The 18,929-nt window shown below is 40.5% G+C and overlaps 1 protein-coding gene across 2 annotated transcripts in view; it reads right to left on the bottom strand.

Annotated features, from left to right (window-relative positions):
• Positions 1-18,132, bottom strand: part of Pde6c (phosphodiesterase 6C) — a 53,004-nt gene extending 34,872 nt beyond the window's left edge. For both annotated transcript variants that reach the window (XM_010632074.3, XM_033766658.1), the window contains exons 1-8: positions 16,732-18,132; positions 10,562-10,714; positions 10,369-10,458; positions 9,305-9,445; positions 5,741-5,815; positions 3,900-3,964; positions 3,730-3,796; positions 1,892-1,939 (exon numbers count right to left, since the gene is read on the bottom strand). In XM_010632074.3, coding sequence (XP_010630376.1) covers positions 1,892-1,939; positions 3,730-3,796; positions 3,900-3,964; positions 5,741-5,815; positions 9,305-9,445; positions 10,369-10,458; positions 10,562-10,714; positions 16,732-17,211 — 1,119 coding nt within the window. In that variant the 5' untranslated portion in view covers positions 17,212-18,132. The remainder of the gene's footprint in view (positions 1-1,891; positions 1,940-3,729; positions 3,797-3,899; positions 3,965-5,740; positions 5,816-9,304; positions 9,446-10,368; positions 10,459-10,561; positions 10,715-16,731) is intronic.
• Between the last annotated feature and the right edge of the window lie 797 nt (positions 18,133-18,929).

Raw genomic sequence — 18,929 nt, 5'->3', positions numbered from 1 at the left:
CATGGACCAGAAGTCTGTCATACCATGGGGAGTCGTGGGCCCGAAGGAAACCCCCAGCTTCCTCTCAGGGTATCCAGAAGGTTGCCCTTCTGTTTCTGCTCCTGCAATAGTCAAGGTGCGGCATGAGAGAAAGCATGGCCCCTCAGACTTTAATGAACATTTGGTTCTCTTGAGCCATGGTGGGGGGGATTTAGCTCAGTGGTTCCACCGCTTGCCTCCCAAGAGCAAGGTCCCAAGTTTGAGCCCTGGTTTAAAAAAAAAATACCACTTAGTCTCTTCCAAGTCTGTCCCACTGCCTGTGTAGATCACACTGTTCAGGCTTCAGATACTTTAGGAAGCCACTGTTGCACTTTTCCTTGCATATTCTACTCTGGAAACCACTTTCCATAGACATAAGCCTCAGAGATGAGCATAGTGTGGTTGCAGCAGGCTTTAGCTGCAGGGAGGAAGTGAGAGCCCATACATCCACATGGTGTGTGTATTTTCCACAATAGTAAGCAGAGGGATGGGCAGGCAGATCTCAGGAACCTTGCATGTCAACAAGCAAGCAGTGTGATTTGCTCCTCGAGGAACAGCAGTCACACAGCAAGGCCAGCCCTTCCATCTAGGCGCAGATGGATTGGTGTGCAGAGGCAGACAAAGAGAAATGGGAAGACAAGAAACTACCGGTGCCCACCGGGAGTCTCTACCTCTCTAGTCTCTAGTCTCTACGCCTGCCTGGGATTAAGACTCTAACCCGATGTTTGTTAAATGCAGGACACAGAGCAACCAGCAGGTAGAAAGAAGAAGCTGCCGAGGCAATGACAGCTTATATCCTCCACGGTCCACTGCGGTCTGTGGCAGGGGAACAGGTGGAGGGTGGGAGGGGCAGCAAGTAAGGAGAAAGGATGTGTAGGGGAGGCGTAGTAAAGGTGACAGCCTTTTGGTGAATTGCATGGAATCGGAAAGGGTACAAAGGAGCCCCAAGTCCTGCAGCCAAGTCCAAGCAGAAAGTCACTGTCTTAGTCTATTTTCTGCTGCTGTGATAGAACAGACTGGATAAAGTATGAAGAAAAGACATTTTCAGTTCTCATCATTCTGGAGGCTGGGAATTCCAAAATCATGGCACCACCAGCTGGTGAGGGCCTTCCTGATGCTTCACATTACAGTGAGGAGCACCACACGATGAGAAGGGAAGACGTGAGCATCGGCGTCTTTCTTTTTCTTATAATGCCATGTCGGGGACAAAAGACTCATGGCCTTATCTAACCCGATTTCCTTTCAAAGACCCATCCACAGATGAATTTGGGGATTCAGTTTCAGACACGTGAACTTTTGGGAACACATTCAAACCACAGCAGCTGTGACAGCCAAGTCAGCAGACACAGGGTGGCTGGGTCAGGGGCTTTTCTGTGGTGAGCAGAGATGGATTCTTCAGGAACTGGGTCTCTGAAAGTTAGGAGAGAAAGATAAAATGCAGGAACCCAATAAAATATTTTCTTTTGATGATCAGAATTGTAATAAGAGGCAGGGAAGGATTGTTGAGAAACTACAATCCTGCCAGTGAGCAAGGCTGGATTCAGGTGGTAGGACAGCCGACTGTTCGGCAAAGAACAGTTATTGAACATCAGTGATGTTCTAGGCTTTGTTGTTGCCACCAGAGGACCAGATGTGGGAGAGAATGGAGGAGTTGAGGGCATCCCTGTCTTTTCTCTTATCCTTCTTTCCAGCTCCCCCCCCCCCTGAGGTGTCTGCCACTTGGTGGCTTCTGGTCTAGCCAGGGTGAGTGGGCCCTGGGTCTGGCTGTTGGCCATGTCTGAAGATGTGGCCGTCTCTGGGGGCTGAGGAAAGGAGAGAGTGTCCCCTCCTACTCTAGCCCTGAAGGGTGAGGCTTGGTTGAGGGCCCAGTTACCTGGAATGTGAAGTATTCGTCTGCAGGGGCATTCAGCATGTTACATATCTGTAAGCAAGAGCAGACAAGAGTCCTGAAATATTTTTTTTTTTTTTAGACAGGGTCTCACTTTGTAGTTGAGACTGACCTGAAACTCACTATGTAGCCCAGGCTGGTCTCGAACTCACAGTAATCCTCCTGCCTCAGCCTCCCTAGTGCTGGGATTGCAGGCATGCGCCACCACGCCCAGCAGAGTCCTGAAATATCTTGTAGTGGAGTCATTTAAACCCACAAAGGAGAACAAGACAGAATGGATCAGAAGTGAGGGCTTCCGACATGATCCTCAACTGCTTGTGATGGAATTATCCACACTGGACTTCAGCTCAGCCATATTTGCTAACCACTCATTGAGGTTGGCTTCTCTTCTTAGTCACTGAGCACCATCTCTGCGCCTTCCCACTTTTTCAGCTTCCAACCAATCCCTTTCAAATGCAAAACTACCAGCTGTTCAGGCCCAGAAGAGGAGAAACCTGAACAGAAAGGCCACTCTTCTGGGGCAGGTGTGAGCTGTGGTGCTCGGATTGGTCTTTGCTTCCTCTAGAGTGGGATCCAAGTAAGAAGAATGTGGCCTACAGGAAGAGGGAGAAAGCCAGGCAGCCTTTCAGTTGCACCAAAGTAAGGATTCATTGGGGGAGAAACCACTTCAACTACTGAAATTCAGAAGCTATTGCTCACATCCACGAGGATAAGAAGTCATTCCATTTTGACTCATTCTAATGTATTTGTAATTTATGTCATTTCCACAAATGGGTTTTAATAAAAGAGTATCTTTCTTCCCACCAATGTTACAGTAAAATTTAAAACCACAGAATTTTAAGGCTGAAAGAACATCAATGATTTAGTTTAAACTTCCTCGTTTAAAGATGAAGAAACAGAAGTCCAAAAATGGTTAAGTGATGTGTTCAAATTCATGATAGCAAATCTTATCTTTAGCAAAACTGGCAGAATTGGGCAAAGGTGAGAGAACCCTACTTTGTGCTTTTTGCCCATCTGCATAGTATAAATACTCCTGCTATGGAGCGTTCAAGTTGCCAACAGTTTCATGGCTTAAAAATACTTAAAAATCTAACTATTTTGTCAGTTGATCTGAGTGGGCTCCTTACCTACCACAACAAACCCTATTAACACTGCGGCCCCAAGATAAATTCTTTCTAGGAATACTTGAACCACATAAACTATTTTTGTATTATTCTTACAAAGGAAATGTGAACACAATTTCAAAGTTTTTATGAGAATTTATAACCTAAAAAGTTTGCACCATTCATTAAGGTATTACATCATTTTATGGGCAAAGCATCCTTCAAATGTGGTTTAAAGAGGCAAAAACAATTAGCTCATTTCTCTTTTCTGATCTTTCTGTTAACAATACATGTGTCATCCTATGCTTGGGCCTCAGGAGAATATTTAGAATTGGATCAAGATCTTACAAGCCCAAGACCACAGAAATGATCACCCTGTTTGTCCATATTTTTTTTCTAATGTTTCAAAAATTAATCAAAATGCTAGAGATAGAATTAAACATTGAATGAATCATAGCATTGACTTTAAAAGCATGTCTGAACTTTGTATAGCTGCAGAATAAGAGGAGGGATGAATGAATCTTTTTCATGTTGACTAAATATTTTTATATAGAGTTTCAAAGTATTTAACTGCCAAACCTCTTTCCCTTATGTGCTGTTCTAAATGAAGTGGTTATCTCACCTTTCCCAGTGCACTCTCATTTTGACATTGTATCTATTTTTTGTTAATAAGAGTTTTATGCAGTATTATTTAGAATTTATATTTGTCCAATAACTTACAAATCCATTTTCAGCAACATACGTTGGCAACCCACTAATGAGTGTCCAGTGGTCTGCAGGAGGTATCCTTGAGGAATATTAGAAAAAAGAAAATTACTGCTGTATAGAGAAATGAATTGTGTGCAAAAATAAAATGGCAACTCCTGTGGCTACCTCATGACAACACTCACGGAATCACTTTGATTTCTTCTTTTCCATGTAAAATATAATCAATTATTTTATAAAAGATTATTTCCTAAGAGACAAGGAGATTACAAGCATAGTATTATTTCCCAAATAAAATACTTTGCACTGAAGAATGCATACTTATTTAAAATCACATAGTACCTAATTTCCTCGTCCTATTTTTATGCATAACAAAAATTACTTCTACTCACATCCTGGATACAAGCTAGAGACAAAATCAGAAATATTGACTATTTATGTTCATTTAGGTGGAACTAAATTTCATTTTTAAAAAGTTAAATTCACACAAACAACTTTTTGAGACATCTTTGACTACCAAGTCACCAGCTTTTCTTTTTTTTTTTTTGGTACTGGGGATTGAACTCGGGTCCTTGAGCTTGCAAGGCAGGGCACCGAACCGCTGAGCTAAATCCCCAGCCCCAGCTTTTCTATTTTTACTCTTAACTGATCCCTTTTTCTTCTCCAGAGATACCTGATGCTATATAACTCCACGAGAACAAATCAAGTAATTTCTCAGTTGCAATCAGTTGTACATCAAGCACAATAAGCACTCAAACTTTTCCAGCACTGGCTTATCTGAACAGATGCCTGAGAGGCAGGGTTCAACTGTCAAAGTTGGAAGGGACTTGGGTACTAGCCTCTCTACTTCTGGGCCAGATGAAGAACCTGAGGTGGGAAACTCTCCATCCCAATAACTTCTCTTTCTTATGTGCTGAGAATACAGTGGGGGTAAATAGAGAAGGTTTTAGTCCCATGAAACTTTCAGTCAAGGGTGAAAGTACAGTCATATCTTGGTACTTGTGCTGAAACCAACGAGTACCAAATAAATTTTCCAATAAGAAATAATGTATTTATTTCCATTTTTTTTCTTTCATTCTCTCTTTTTAGGGAGGGAAGATCAAGATTTTGAGGGAGCAGGGGGAATGAGCAGAGAAGTGGACAAAAATAAGTAAGATGTGTTATGTACATACTTCTCATGGTAAATGTAATCATGCATTGTGAATACGTACTCAAATAATGCATAATTTTAAAAAGAAATAATGTATTTAGAAATAACTCATGAAAGTTTCCCATAACTTTCACATTTTACTGAGTAAATATTAGCCTTTTACTGAGTTAATAGAATAAGGCTCTTAGGCTTAGTGGTGTCACTCTAAACCTCTTTTGGGACCCATGACTAGCACTTAAAATGCCTAAAAGTAGAAAACTAACAATTGATATGTAGAGATTCTACATTATGAGTTACCATGAGATTGATGCCTGCGCTAGATGCAGAAACATTTTTTCTTATCAAAATGCAATGAATACCAGGTTTGATGAATTCTAACGTTGAGAAGTACTGAGGTATGACTGTAAATCTAACCCAGTCCTTACCTGGAGATCCCACCCAGTCCAGCATGAAAAAGGGCCTGGGCCTTTCTTTAAAAAGTTATTTAGAGGACTGGGGATTTAGCTCAGTGGCAATGAGCCTGTCTTGCAAGAGCAGGGTCCTGAGTTCGATCCCTGACACAGCCAAAAAAAAAAAAAAAGTTATGCAGGTGCATAACTCATTCCTTCCTGTTGAGAACCACTGGTCTATCACACCCTGTCTTTATGCAAAAGGAAGCAAACAGTTAAAGCAATAAATTAAGGCAAGAATCACTCAGCTGGCTGGAGCAGAGCCAGGACTTGATCCTCAAACTCCTTATTCATTATTCTTTCTACTTCTCCAGGCTTCCGCAGAAATTTACAGGAACACAGTCTAGACCTTTCCAGGATTATGACCTCTTAATTTTAGTACTTGATAACATACACTAACAGCATCAAGCATGATTTTTGCATTTACCCTGCCATCTGGCGTCTTTGGACCTTTGTAAGGCTCCACTTCTCCAAGCTTGATTGGCCATTCATCAAAGAATTCCTGGAGGCAATCATATTAAGCATCATTAAACAAACTGCTGATGACCTTCTATATCTTATTGGGCTTGTATGTTTGTATAGTTTATGTTAATTGATATAGTTATGGAATTTTAGATCTGTGACTTATAATTCCCAGTAACACTACTTCTAACTTGTTTGCCATCTATAAAATGGAGAATTTACACTAGTGGGTTTTTGTGAGGATTAAATAAAAAATACATATGAAATACCTACCCTGGCATAAAAAGTACTCAATGGATAGCAGTTCTTTCACAAACAACTAAAGTAGATCCAGGTAAGATAAGAGACTTGGCCAAGGTCACTCAGAGCAGCTAGAAATATCAGTTTCCTTACCCAGCATCCATTTTCCCTTCTTCTTTCTAGTGGAATCTGATTTTATGTGGGTATTAGTGGCAATCTGTCCGTGGGAGATGGGTCCTTTGTTATCTATAAGTGGTCTAATTGAAGTGCCTGGATTAATGGAGGGCAAATATGTGGCCCATTCTGGCCAGTGAAGAAGTAGATGTCTGCTGAGGATGATTGGACAAAGGTATTCTTCAGGTAAAAGACGGTGCAAGTGTCATTTGGAGAAAATACCTCTCAATTTTGTCATGTCTGTGTGCCATGCTTTGAGATGCATCGTGTTCCCATAAGAAGAGACCTCACAGCATGCTACAGGTAGCAAAAACCTTTCCAGGAAAAAAATGGAAGGCACCTGAGAATTTGAGGACTGTACTGAATTCTAAATGAGCCACTCTTAGAACAGACTTCTCTTGGAACTCCTGTCATTTTGTTAAAGGTGCTTTTAGCTGGATCTGATGTTCCTTGTAGCCAAAAACATCTTAACCAATATATTTGGCTAGAAAGTCCCAGAGCCAGGATCAGAATCCGGATTCACTGATGTCTGGTTTATGCTTGTCCACTTAGAACAATTGCTCTGAAAAAAATAACTACCAATCACATTGGTAGTAAAAAAAAAAAAAGATACAGTATCAGTTATATTTAACTGCCAGACCTCCAACAGAATTAAACAAGATAAAGAATAAGCATTATATTGTGAATTATAATATTATATTATTTCTAATTTTAAATAATTTAAAACTTTTCAGAATACAAAAGTGTCAAAGTGAGGATAGTATCATTTGTTATGTACCTACTGTATTCTAGAAACTTTATATATGTTATTGCAGATCTTCATAGTTGATGAAAAAATGACTTCATTTTTTTCAGATAAGAAAACCAAGAGTCAGGGAAATTAAGTGGTGTCACGCCTGCTTCACAAGTGCAAGGTCCTGAGTTTGATCCCTGGCTCCAGAAAAATAAACAAACAAACAAAAAAACAACTACATGCAAACCTTATATCTGTCATTAAAAAAAACACAAATCATGGGCCTAAATATAAAACACAAAATTATAAACATTCTAGAAGATGACATACGAGAAAATCAAGGCAAGAGACTTTCTAGATACATCAAAAGCATAATGTATAAAATTGGGACATTATTAAAATTAAAAACTATGCTTTGCTGATGAGATCTAAGTTGCTGAGAAGAGAATGAAGAGCCACAGACTGAGAGAAAATATTTGCAAAACACATATTCAATAACAGGCTTGTATCCAAAATGTGTAAAGAACTTCTTTTTGAGATGAGGTCTTGTTATGTTGCCCAACGTGGTCCTGAACTCCCGAGTTCAAGTGATGCTCCCGCCTCAGTTTCCTAGTGTTGTATACTACCATATGTTACCACACCCAGATGCAAAGAACTCTTGCAACTGAATTATAAGAAAACAAACAATCCAATTAAAAATGGGGAAAAGAAGCTACTCAAATGGCAACTGAGCCTATGAAAAGATGCTTAACATCGTACACTACTAGGGAATTACAAATTAAAACAAAAACAATCTATCACCACCTCTATTAGAATGGCTAAAGCCCAAAATACTGACACCACCAGCTGCTGGTGAGGAGGTGGAGCAAGAACTCTCATCCAGTACTGGTTCTTACGCTTGGGAGGACACTCCAGCAGTGTTTTAGAAAGATAAACATAGTATCACCATATGAGCCACTAATTTGCCTCTTTGGTATTTGCCCAAGTTGAAAACTATTACATATACAGAGACCTACACACAGTGTTATGGCAGATTGCTTCAAACTAGAAACAACTGAGATACGCTTCAATAGGTGAGATGAGAAACACACCTCCATACAGTGGAAGGTTATAATGACAAAAGAAATGATCTGTGCCCAAGATATGTAATCAACCTAAGTATTTATCAAAGGGTGAATGGACAAATAAAATGTGAAATATATATTATTCACTACATATATGTATATATGACTATTATTCAACCTTTAAAAAGAGGCAAATCCTGGAGAACATTATACTAAAGAATATAGACACAAAAAGACAATTATTACATGACTTCACTTACATGTGAAATCTTAAAAAAGCCAAACTTACAGAAGTACAGAGAATGGTGGTTACCAAAGGCTGTTAGGGGATGGTGAACAGGAAGAATAGAAGTTTCCCAAATGCTGTAATATTCCAGTTAGATAGGAGGAATATGTGTTCAAGATTTATTGTACATGTTAAAGCTTCTAAAAGAAGTTCTACATGTTTTCAATATAGAAAGCAATATGTGACATGATATATATCAACTTGATATGCTAATCACTCACAATGTATACATATATCAAAATGTCACATAAATATCTACAATTATTTGTCGATCATAATTTCAAATTTTTAAGAAAAAAAATTTTAAAGTGAGTCATTGAGACAAAGAGATATATGGAGGAGACCTCCATGCATTCTGTTAAGACGAAGAAACTAGTCTGAAAAATTATGTAGTATATGATTCCAACTGTACAATATTCTAGAAAAGGCAAAAATATAAAAGCAGTAAAAAGAATGGCTGCCAAGTTTGGAGAGGGACGAAGAGGGTTAAGTAAGTGGAAGTCAGGATTTTTAGGGAACTAAAACTATTCTGTTTGCTATTTTCATAGCAGACATATGACATTATGCATTTTTCAAATCTATATAACTATATGAAACAGAGTATACTGTAGTGTAAATGGTGAACTTTAGTCAATAATAACGTATCAATATTGGTTCATCAACTGGGGCAAATTTATCACACTAACACAAGATTCCGCTAACAGGAAAAGCTGGTGGAGGGGACGTGAAGGGTGAGTACACTGATGGGAACTTTGTACTTTCTGCTCAATGTTTTAACAAACCAAAACTGATATAAAAACGAAGGATTGTTAATTTTTAAAATAAAAAAGACTTGATGAAGATACAAATAAGGAGCTAAAATGCCAAAATTTAAGCCTATACCACTTTCACTCCCAAATGAGCACTGTATCGGCCTTTCTTGACACTGGTTCCTAGGATTTGTCATGACTATTTTTCAATGGATCGTGTTTCACACGACAGTGCTTTATGGGTGATTTGGGGGTGAGACAAGATGTATGAAACAATGAGGACCTTCTCTTTAGTCATGTCCAGCAGTCCAATGGAGTACCGTTCACAGTTCAGATATGTTCTAACTGTGTACAGCACTTTGTGAAACTGTCTCTCAACATCCGTGAGCTCTTCAAATACTTTATTGGCTGACCACATAAGGATCTGAAAGTAGATGTTAAAAGGAAAACAGTTAGAACAAAATACCATAGAGAGGTACAGCATTTTCTGAGAGAAAAGGAGGTGATCAAATAAACTAAATACATACTTGAATTAAATAGACTAACTGCAAATCATTAGACAACGCAGTGCTATGTTTGAGCATGTATATACCCAACTACTCAGATTCTTTAAGCAGGACTATGAGTAGACTTTTGCAAGGTCACAAGGAAGTGAATCTATAATTAGTCCCCTTCACCAAATGTTTTGGATTCAAAGGACAAGTGCTCTCAAGTTGGAAGTAGAGATAGTTCTTGGGAAGAGGGTCTAGTACTGGTGACCCATTGGCTTTTGCTGGCCCTTGTGGGTAGAAAGCCACATGACTTCTTCATATATCCAGAGCTAGTCAGAGGTAACCTGTTTTGGAGAGTTAGAATGGGAAGGGACCGTAAAAGCTCTCCATCTTAACACCTGCTTCTACATTGTAAAGATGAGTAGACTGAGGCTCCAGGCTCAAGTAGCCTGGCCATACTGTTATTTAAACTCTGCCTCATAGAAACAATGAACCTCAGAGCAATGATTTTCTCTTAAAACTAATATTTTTACCACGACCAAGGAACTGCTAAGAGAGAGCTTCATATGAGAACTAATGACTATTCAATAGCCTCACCAGCCATATGAAGTAGGTATTAAAATTATCATCACTATTTTGTAGATAAAGAAATCAAGGCCACTCAGGATTTAGAGTGGAAGAAGCCCAACAAGTTGTACATACAGATGGAGGGTTGAGGGGGAGGAGGGAGGAGACCACAAGAAGACACCAAAGACTGAAGTTAGGGATCTGCTTCCTGGAGCTTCAGTCCCCAAGAGGAATGAGAGGCATCTGGGCCTAGGTTAGCATGGAGTGACTGATGTCACTTTGCCTTTACCTGACTTCTTCTGGACTCAACGCTGTACAGGTAATTGATATGCTGAAGCCTTAGGATGACAGAAACAAAGTTGAGGCATTTGGAAAAGACCTACAAATGGCAGAGAAGAAGAAACTATAGTTTTAACACCATTCCCTTGGTTATACAACACAACATCCTGCCCCTCTGACAGGATGCCCAGGGTCAGCATTACCTCCTCATCCTGTTTGGAAAACTCTGATGCATTTACTTTGTTTACTGCCATAACCACAGCAAGAACCTCCTTGCCCATCATGATCGGAGTTGCCAGCAGGTTCCTTGTGATATACCCAGTCATTTTGTCCATGAAGTCAGAAAAATGGCTGTTCTGAAAAACATATTCACATATTTGCCAAAACATCACAGAATCATGGAGCAGCAGAGCTCAGACATTCTCTCTAATGCCAGTATATATAACCAAGGCCCCAGCATGATGGTGCCACACAATTAGTGCCCTGACCTGACACTCGTCATTCTATGACTGTGTGGAAAACAATTGCTCATTTGAGAATGAGCAGTCCCTGTGAGCTGTGGTTTGTCCAAGTTAGTCTGAGGTTGGGCCAGGAGGAAGTAGTGATTGCACAGCCTAGAGGAAAGCGAGGTGCTGAGAAAGGACGGGGATGTGCAGCACTGCAACGGACAGTAAGAAAATGTGCAGGAAAGAGCAAGCTGGTGTCACACACATCCTTCTTGAACTAGAGACCAGCCAACCCACATGTCGTGGTATAGTAAAAAAAAACTACTCTCCCAATCTTCCAGTTCACCTACTTGGGGAGATCAGTGTTAGCTCTGTGATATGTCTCCTATGTTTTTCCCTATGCTTGGACAAAGATTTTCCTTGTTGCTTTTTATAAAATTTGCTTTTCTAATTTTGTATGATACTTTCATCGTGTAAAAGCATCTTACAGACTTTGCTCCAGAGAAACTCAGATGGAAATGAGTTCATCTCCTGGAGTATTATATAGTACCCCACATTATGCCTGCTTTGAGATCATTGAAGTATTTTCGAATGATTAAGGCTGCTTACAGTTTTCCCTGCCACAGTGACAACTGAGCTAATAATTCTTGATTTTGTTTTTACGTTATAGATTCCCAGAGAAGAAATTACTTGGCTATGTCCATAGGTTATATGCAATTTTATTTAGAACAAATCATTTTTATGGAAGTTTGACATTCTTGCTTCCACTGTATGAGAAGACCACCCTCTTGCCAACATCAGATACTTACCAACTTCCTATTCTCTCTCTCCCTCTCTCCCTCTCTCTGTCGCTGTCTCTCTCCCTCAGACAGATGATTTTCCCAGACACAGACCTTCTATAGTGTATGCAGGCGATGATTCTGATACCCTGCTATGGTAACAGCTGAGTGACGAGTCTGGAGAAGCTGCAGTTTCCTTATTAGCTACAGCGTCCGAGACTCTAACTCTAGATGGATGGACACCTACCTTTCCTTGGGCTCTGATGTTCTCTTTGAAACCTGCGTCTTTTTCAATTAGCACTGAATTTTTAGCCTAACTCTGAGACTCACTGACTAAAATTAAAGTGACATTCTTTTCATAAATTACACTATTTTCATTTCACTTATTGATGATGCTTCTAAAAGCAGCACAAATCTTAGAGGCTGAATTCTATTTCATTTCCCAAGGTAAAAGTGTGAGCACCCATTGCCCTGTAATTTCCAGGCCAGAATCTGCACCAGAAACAAGGGCCGTTTGGTTTCTAGGTACAGGCCCAGCTCTGCTCCAGAATCAATGGCAGATAGATCAGATTCCAAGACCTCACATCAGAGTCACCAAATCCTGAACTCCTAAGGTGGAGTCTGTATTCTAAAATGTTCCATAAATTGCCAATAATCTGTATTTTTACCCTGGTATTCAACCTGATACACGAATTGCTCCTGTGGAAGACACCTAGAGATGGGATCATTCCCAAGGTAAAAGTGACGCTCAAAGAATCAAATGCAGCCCTTCACCTTAGATCTCTTCCATTCCCTTCTCAAAGCAGACACACCTCAAACACCTATTTTGGGGGAGGCAATATTGCATAATGGTGAAGAAGATTCTAGAGTCAGACTTCCGTGGTTGAAACCAGGCCGCAATCCTGGGTATATCACTTACCCTGTGTGTCCTTGTATTCTAACATAAAAACGGAGAGAATGATCCTATCTACTAACTAGAATCTGTGATGTGATGATAGAGCAGTAGACTATGGGTAGAGAATTCAGAAAATTGTCCGACACAGAGGCGGTATTAGCTTAATACTGGGAAAAGAAACTTAGGTCTTTTTTGGACCCTCTCTCACAAAAAAATAGTTCTCTTTTGCAGTTACCATTTTGCTTCCAATCTTAGATTTTTAAACCAGTTCTAGTCACTGAAAAAATTAGATGTCCTTAGCAAGACATAGACTTCTTATGCCCAGGAGCACCTGCCCCATGAGGGCCCATGCTCTACCCCATGCCACGAATTGCTGCATTTCTTTCCTGATTTATCTGCTACTTCTCTCTTTGTGTCTTGAAGCATCTTCACCCTTCAGCAACTGTCTCTAGACTGTTTTAGATTCTTCTCTAATCCACTGCTTGCTTGGACCAGTTTGCATACCGCTTTCCTCTTACTCTGTTATCCATTGCAGATTCCAATCATCTTCATTGAGACAGCTGTCCTAGGCACTGAAAGAACAAATGAAATACCACAGGGCACCACAGGATAGAGTTGGGCAGCCTTTCATACAAACATTTTACACTACAGCTTCAAAACTTGTTGCCATTTTACTATGGACTCTAAAAAAAAATGATGTGTCATTAAATTCCATTGGATATTTTGGGAAAATGACTTGCAAGTTTCAAAATTTAATACTTGGTTATTGTTGGATGTGAAACTCTTAAATGAACCACCCATCAAATTACCAGGTAAGGGAAAGGAGGCTTCCTAGTTTTTATTTTCACTAGCACAAACAGTTTTCAGAGATGTTTCCTTGAGTAAATGTGTTTCTGAACCCCAGAGTCTCTAGGTGATCTTTTTCAAAAGAAGTTCCTGAAAGCAACTAAGGAACATTCTTTAGAGCAACAGAATGCTGATCCCTCCTGATCTCAGGGCAGCTAAATCCTGATTAAACACCATTAACCCTTGGGATCAAGAAAGAGAAGAGGGAAGGAAAACAGAAGGGGGAGGAAAGAAGCTGTAAATACCTGATTAATTATTGAAAATGGCAACCTTCTCTTATGGCTTTCTTTTAAACCATAGCCAGATTCAGGATCACCCACACTGTTAATGAAAGCTTTCCCAATAAAAAAGAAATAATTAGCTTGAAGAGGATATTTTCGTTTCCTGTTAAGTTTTCCTGCCTTTAATCTGATTTAAGACAAGCAATAATCATTGCCTTTTTAAATCATCTACACCAAGTTCCCAAACTCTTACAGCATGATAATCATGTCATAGCCACCACCGACTGAACATCTATTAGGAGTCAGGCTCTTTATGTACATTTAATCTGTACATTTAATTATCTTCACTGCTTAGGGGTGGAAATTCAATCCACACAAAGTTACTTAGCCTCAGACTTGGGTCTGCACCCAATTCTTTCTGATGGTAAATAACTTGAGCTATACCACATGACTTCCCTGTTCCCACCTTCACAAACCCTCAAGACTGGGAGCATCCGGTGTATTTGTGTAATATTCTTGTCTGGTGTCTTTGTCCCACCTGCGCCCCCACTGCCAATCAAAACAAAATCATGTGTGGTTAGTGGTGTGGGAGAAAGAGGGAGGCACTGAAGAGCTGGGTTATTGTTCCAGACTGGACACATCCTGCCTGTTCTAAGTATATCCTTACAACATCGATGGAAATACAAATAAGGAAACTTGTCTCCTACAAAGGGCCTTTGTCAGAGTCAAATAAGATTATGAATATGAAAATATTTTATAAATTTCCGTGTGCTGTAGAAAAGTGAAGAATGAATCCAAATTCCCACCTAAAATACTGGTTTCCTCACAGATTTTCTCTCAGGGCCTAAAACATGAAGCAGGGCAAGTAGGAAGGTAGTGGCCAAAGAGTCAGAAGGTCTCCGTTCCGTTGCTGCCTTCTCACTCACATGTACCACGGGCTGTGGGGGAGATACCTACAACTCTGTGACCTCAGCTTCCTTCCCCGCCTCTAAGATTCCACACCTGACTTGAAAGTCACCCATTTCTCCCGTGTCTGCCCACACAATAGACCTGTTTCTTTCAACACTGGCTGCGTAGTAGAATTATCGAATGAACTTTAAAAATAATAACGCCCATGTTCCATCCTAAAGTCTGGTCTGCTGAGAATCTTAAACATCAATATGTTTAGAAAGGCCACACACTTGATTTTTTTTTTTTTTTGGTACCTGGGATCGAACTCAGGACCATACTCTTGCAAGACAACCACTTGATTTTTAAAGTACAGAGTAGAAAAGCACTACTCTAGCAGAAAACATATTTAGAAGCAGCAGAAATGGAGAGTAAATAGGACGTTTGTCCTCTCTCTAAGCTCAAGTGGGCATCTGACTTCAACAGTCACATCCCACCCAGAACAGCAAACATCCACGGGTGAGAGAGCGTCCCACACCATGAACGGCCCTTTCCATGCAACGTGCCCACTATGAACAGGGACAGGCCAACACGGCCACATCTTTTAAGCTGCTTTAGTCTATTATTTTCCTCTCAATATGGAGAACTGAGCTCATTGAAGCATTACAGCAGAAATCATTTTACCCATCTCTCCTTTTAAGGATTCTCAGAAATAATTTGTTTGAATTTCAGTTTGAATTAAGTTTGATGCCCTACTCACTTCAGAGGTGAGCTCATTTGGAGACTGAAGAAGCATATTACCATGAGAAAGTCTCAAAATGTGAGGACTTAGTCTACAGCTGGGACCAAGAGATTTTTTTCCCACAGTACTGGAGATTAAACCTGGGAGCATTGTACTTTGTACAACCTCAGTTCCTTTTATAATTTTTTTTTTTGAGGCAGAGTCTTGCTAAGTTACTGTGTCTCAGGTGGGGCCTGACCCTGTGATCTTTGTGCTTCTTCAGCCTCCTAGAGTGCTGGGCATGCAGGTGTATGCCACTATGCAGCTAAGAGAAGCTTGTTTTTAAGAGCACCCAGTAGTTTAGTCACTAGGAGCAGCTGAACACATCTCAAAGAGCAAATGTAAACTGTCTCAAGCTCTTGGAGGACAGCAATCCCAAAGAAACAAGGTGCTAAGTGCCTGCCACAACCCTTGCACCTGAGAGTTGTCCTGACGTCTGCCCAGTGGTGCTAATATTTAACAAACTGCTCCTCCCAGGTCTGTGCAGTCTCCCTGTGTAATCAGCTTTGGGAGGTATTGAAGGGATTATCCTTTTCCCTCTCCAGCTGTCCTCATCACATGCTGATCATAGACCCTTGCACCACAAGAATTTCCAAACTGCTCCTTACTATCCATTTCCCCCCTTATGTTGATAGTAAATCATAATTATGGAACTTGAGTGTAGAGAAAGGGTTGCCAGGAAGAAATCCTGGGCTGGTACCCATGATTATTGCTGAGCAAATGGATTATGAATGATTAGTGTTTTATAGTTTTTCTAAAATGAATACATTGCACTAATAAGAGAAAAAGTTATTTTTTCTGTTTCTGTAAGGGGTATAACAATGTCTTTTATTAGTATAGTACACTTTTGGTCTTCAAGAGGGTCCACATGTCCATTTACATGATTGGAATTCATTCCTGATAGATCTAAGGTACAGAGCAGGAGTCAGCTGTACCCAACTATTGCTAGGTTCACATTTGTAATGATCTAAGACAAATATCTGAACTTACAAACATCATACATTTTTCTTTTTTGTATATTTGGTCCATAGGTAAAAAAAAAATCAGTTTATGAGCCAATCCATCCCAAAGAGCTGCATGTCCTCTGAGGGTTGTGAACGAGAGGATGAAGGCACAGCCTTGGCACTGAGCTTGTTGGCTGATCTCCAGCTGGGCTGACCAGGTTGGCTGGTGGCTCAAAAGGAAAATGCCCAAAGCAGTGAAGGAGTTAGGAATGGGGATGTTAAGTGACGACACACCAGCCCCAGGTAGAAGTGCCCGGCCAAATGTCAGACATCACACAGGGTATACCTGCACTAAGAAACACTATTTATTTTTCATCTGAGATTCAAGTTTAACTGGGCAACTTGTATTTTTATTTGGTAAATGGCATGGCGAAGCCTGAGTGCTCTTCTGCCCTACTTCTCACCCTTCCCACATTTTAGCCATCAATGCCCCATGAACAATGCCATCTTTTTCTCCATGGTTCCCTCCTAGACCCCTCAAGACCCGTGTCCCACTATCAGAGGGCCACCTACCTTTTTCACATCAGGGACATTGAGGGATTTCTTTGTGTGAGCGACCCAACCTGCTATTCCGGTGTCCAGTGGAAACATGACTTCTCTGTCAGGGGCCACCAGGTTGTCCTCAAACTTGGAGGTTGTGGTGACATCCAGCAGCCTGGAGGCCACCTCTGGAGTGCCATTACGGGCGCGGCACACGAACATGCTGCAGCGGTCGGCCTGCAGCAGCTGGGCCAGCCTCTGTAGGGCCCTGTGTGTCACCAGCTCGGCGCTGCTCGCCTCCTCCTGCATGGACCGCAGCAGTTCCAAGCACAGGGCCGACTCCTCCACCTGTGTCAGCTCGGGGAATGTCACGCTGGCCTTAACCATGGCCTGGCTGTTCTTGAAGATTTCTCCCAGTGCCTCAACACGAAGCTTCTTGTAAAAGTACTCCTTGGTGAACTGAGGGTTCTCCTCAAGGTATTTCTCCACAGCATCTTGGCTGATCTCACCCATGGTGTGGCTTGCTTTGTTGTTGTTCAGAAAGGAAGACCCTCCGGGTGCTACCTTAGGCAGAGGACAAGAAGGAAACACTTGCTGGTCGAAATTAGTGAGGAAAGCCTAGGGGGTACTTTGTAAGACCCCCAAAGGCAGAACAAAAGGGTTGCATTGCAGAGCTCTCAAGCTGCCTGTTATTACAGGGATGTGACAGAAGGCTCTGGCTTATGGTGGGATTCAGGAATCAGAGGATTAAAAAGTTCTTCAGGACACTAAGTCCCTGACTGTTATTAGATCCTAACTCCTCAGATGATCGTCCTCAGAGCATCTTAGATCAGCTGGGAAACAGTCAGGTAGAAGTATCTATTCCAGAAAAATAACTGAACTGCTGCTGGCCACGACAAAGAGGAATCATTGACATACCCCCTAATTACACTACGTTAGCATCGCCTAGCAATTTGAATTGTTCTTCTATGATAAATATTGAAAGCATTTAGATCTTGGGAGTGCTTAGGTTTTTCAGTTTGTCTGTATAAGAACTTAATGAACATTGTGGGGAGTTAAAAGGGCTTAGCATCAGCACAGCATAAAAGTCCTTTTCTTAAAAGTCTTAAAAGCAAATCAAGTTGTTTGCTCTACTCTTTTTGTAAATTCTTCTTCTCTCAATCATTTTCACTTTAGAAGCTTGACCTCCAAGGTATTTTAAATAAGGAATCTTGGGTTTATTGTGTACTAGAGAGGTCCACACCGCAAAACATTTGCCTCTGATCCAAGCCTAATCAAGCCACAGATTGAACAATAACTCTTGTCAAGAGACATGGTGACAAAAAGTGAACCATGTAGTTAACTGTGTTTTCCTGATAAGCACATCAGTTTGGATTTTATTTTTAATAGTAATAGCTGTACATCATGTGTTTTTGTGACAAGGTACAGTCTATTAAATCTACTGGACAGTAGCTCAGAGTAATCTCATCTGTTGCTAGGATCTTTAACATCTCAGAGGCTACCGGCATGGAAAGAGCACCTACTGCTACTTAGTTTTGTTTAATGTTCAGTTTATGAAGCTTTTACATCTATTAAGTACATTTGCCCAAATATTTAAACACTACCATGCATCTAATAAGTCAAAATAAACATTTTATGAGCCAATTGTTTTGACTATTTAAGTGCTAATTTCAAGCTAGGTGAAGGTCTTTTAAGCATTTCAATAAAATTACAAACCTAACAAAACAAATTCTCTTAAGTGAAAAACACAACATATTACAGTGACTCTAAAAATTATTACATTTACATCTACACTTGCTTCAGAAAGAACAGTGTTCTCTAAACTGAAATTCTCCAAACTTGAAGCTTCACTTCTAATTATTATTAAGAATAATAATATTCTTAATAGCCATAAAAGAAAAGGTTGCAGAGGGTTCGGCTTCTAGGTCATGAATTGAGAGATTCTTAGTTGAAATATGGTTTTCATAGGGGAATAACACTTAAGTTTGCATTCGTAGAGTTACCGTACTTCTTAAGACTGAGATTCACCTGCTGCCTCAAAGTATCTTGTGAAATGCCAACTAATGTCACACTCAAGTCTAGTCTCAGGAAAGTCTTCCACAGATGACTATTTACTGCTTTATAACATCCTTTTGGCATCTCATTATAATTAGAATAATGAAAAGATGTATTTCCCAGGGGAAGGAGTTGAATCAACCAGGTCACCCCTCCTAAGAGACTGTCATCATCTT

The sequence above is a fragment of the Fukomys damarensis genome, unplaced genomic scaffold (genome assembly GCF_012274545.1).
Source record: "Fukomys damarensis isolate Sample0158 unplaced genomic scaffold, DMR_v1.0_HiC HiC_scaffold_20, whole genome shotgun sequence".
In the NCBI taxonomy this organism is placed as follows: domain Eukaryota; kingdom Metazoa; phylum Chordata; class Mammalia; order Rodentia; family Bathyergidae; genus Fukomys; species Fukomys damarensis.
This window is presented reverse-complemented; position numbering and strand designations above follow the sequence as displayed.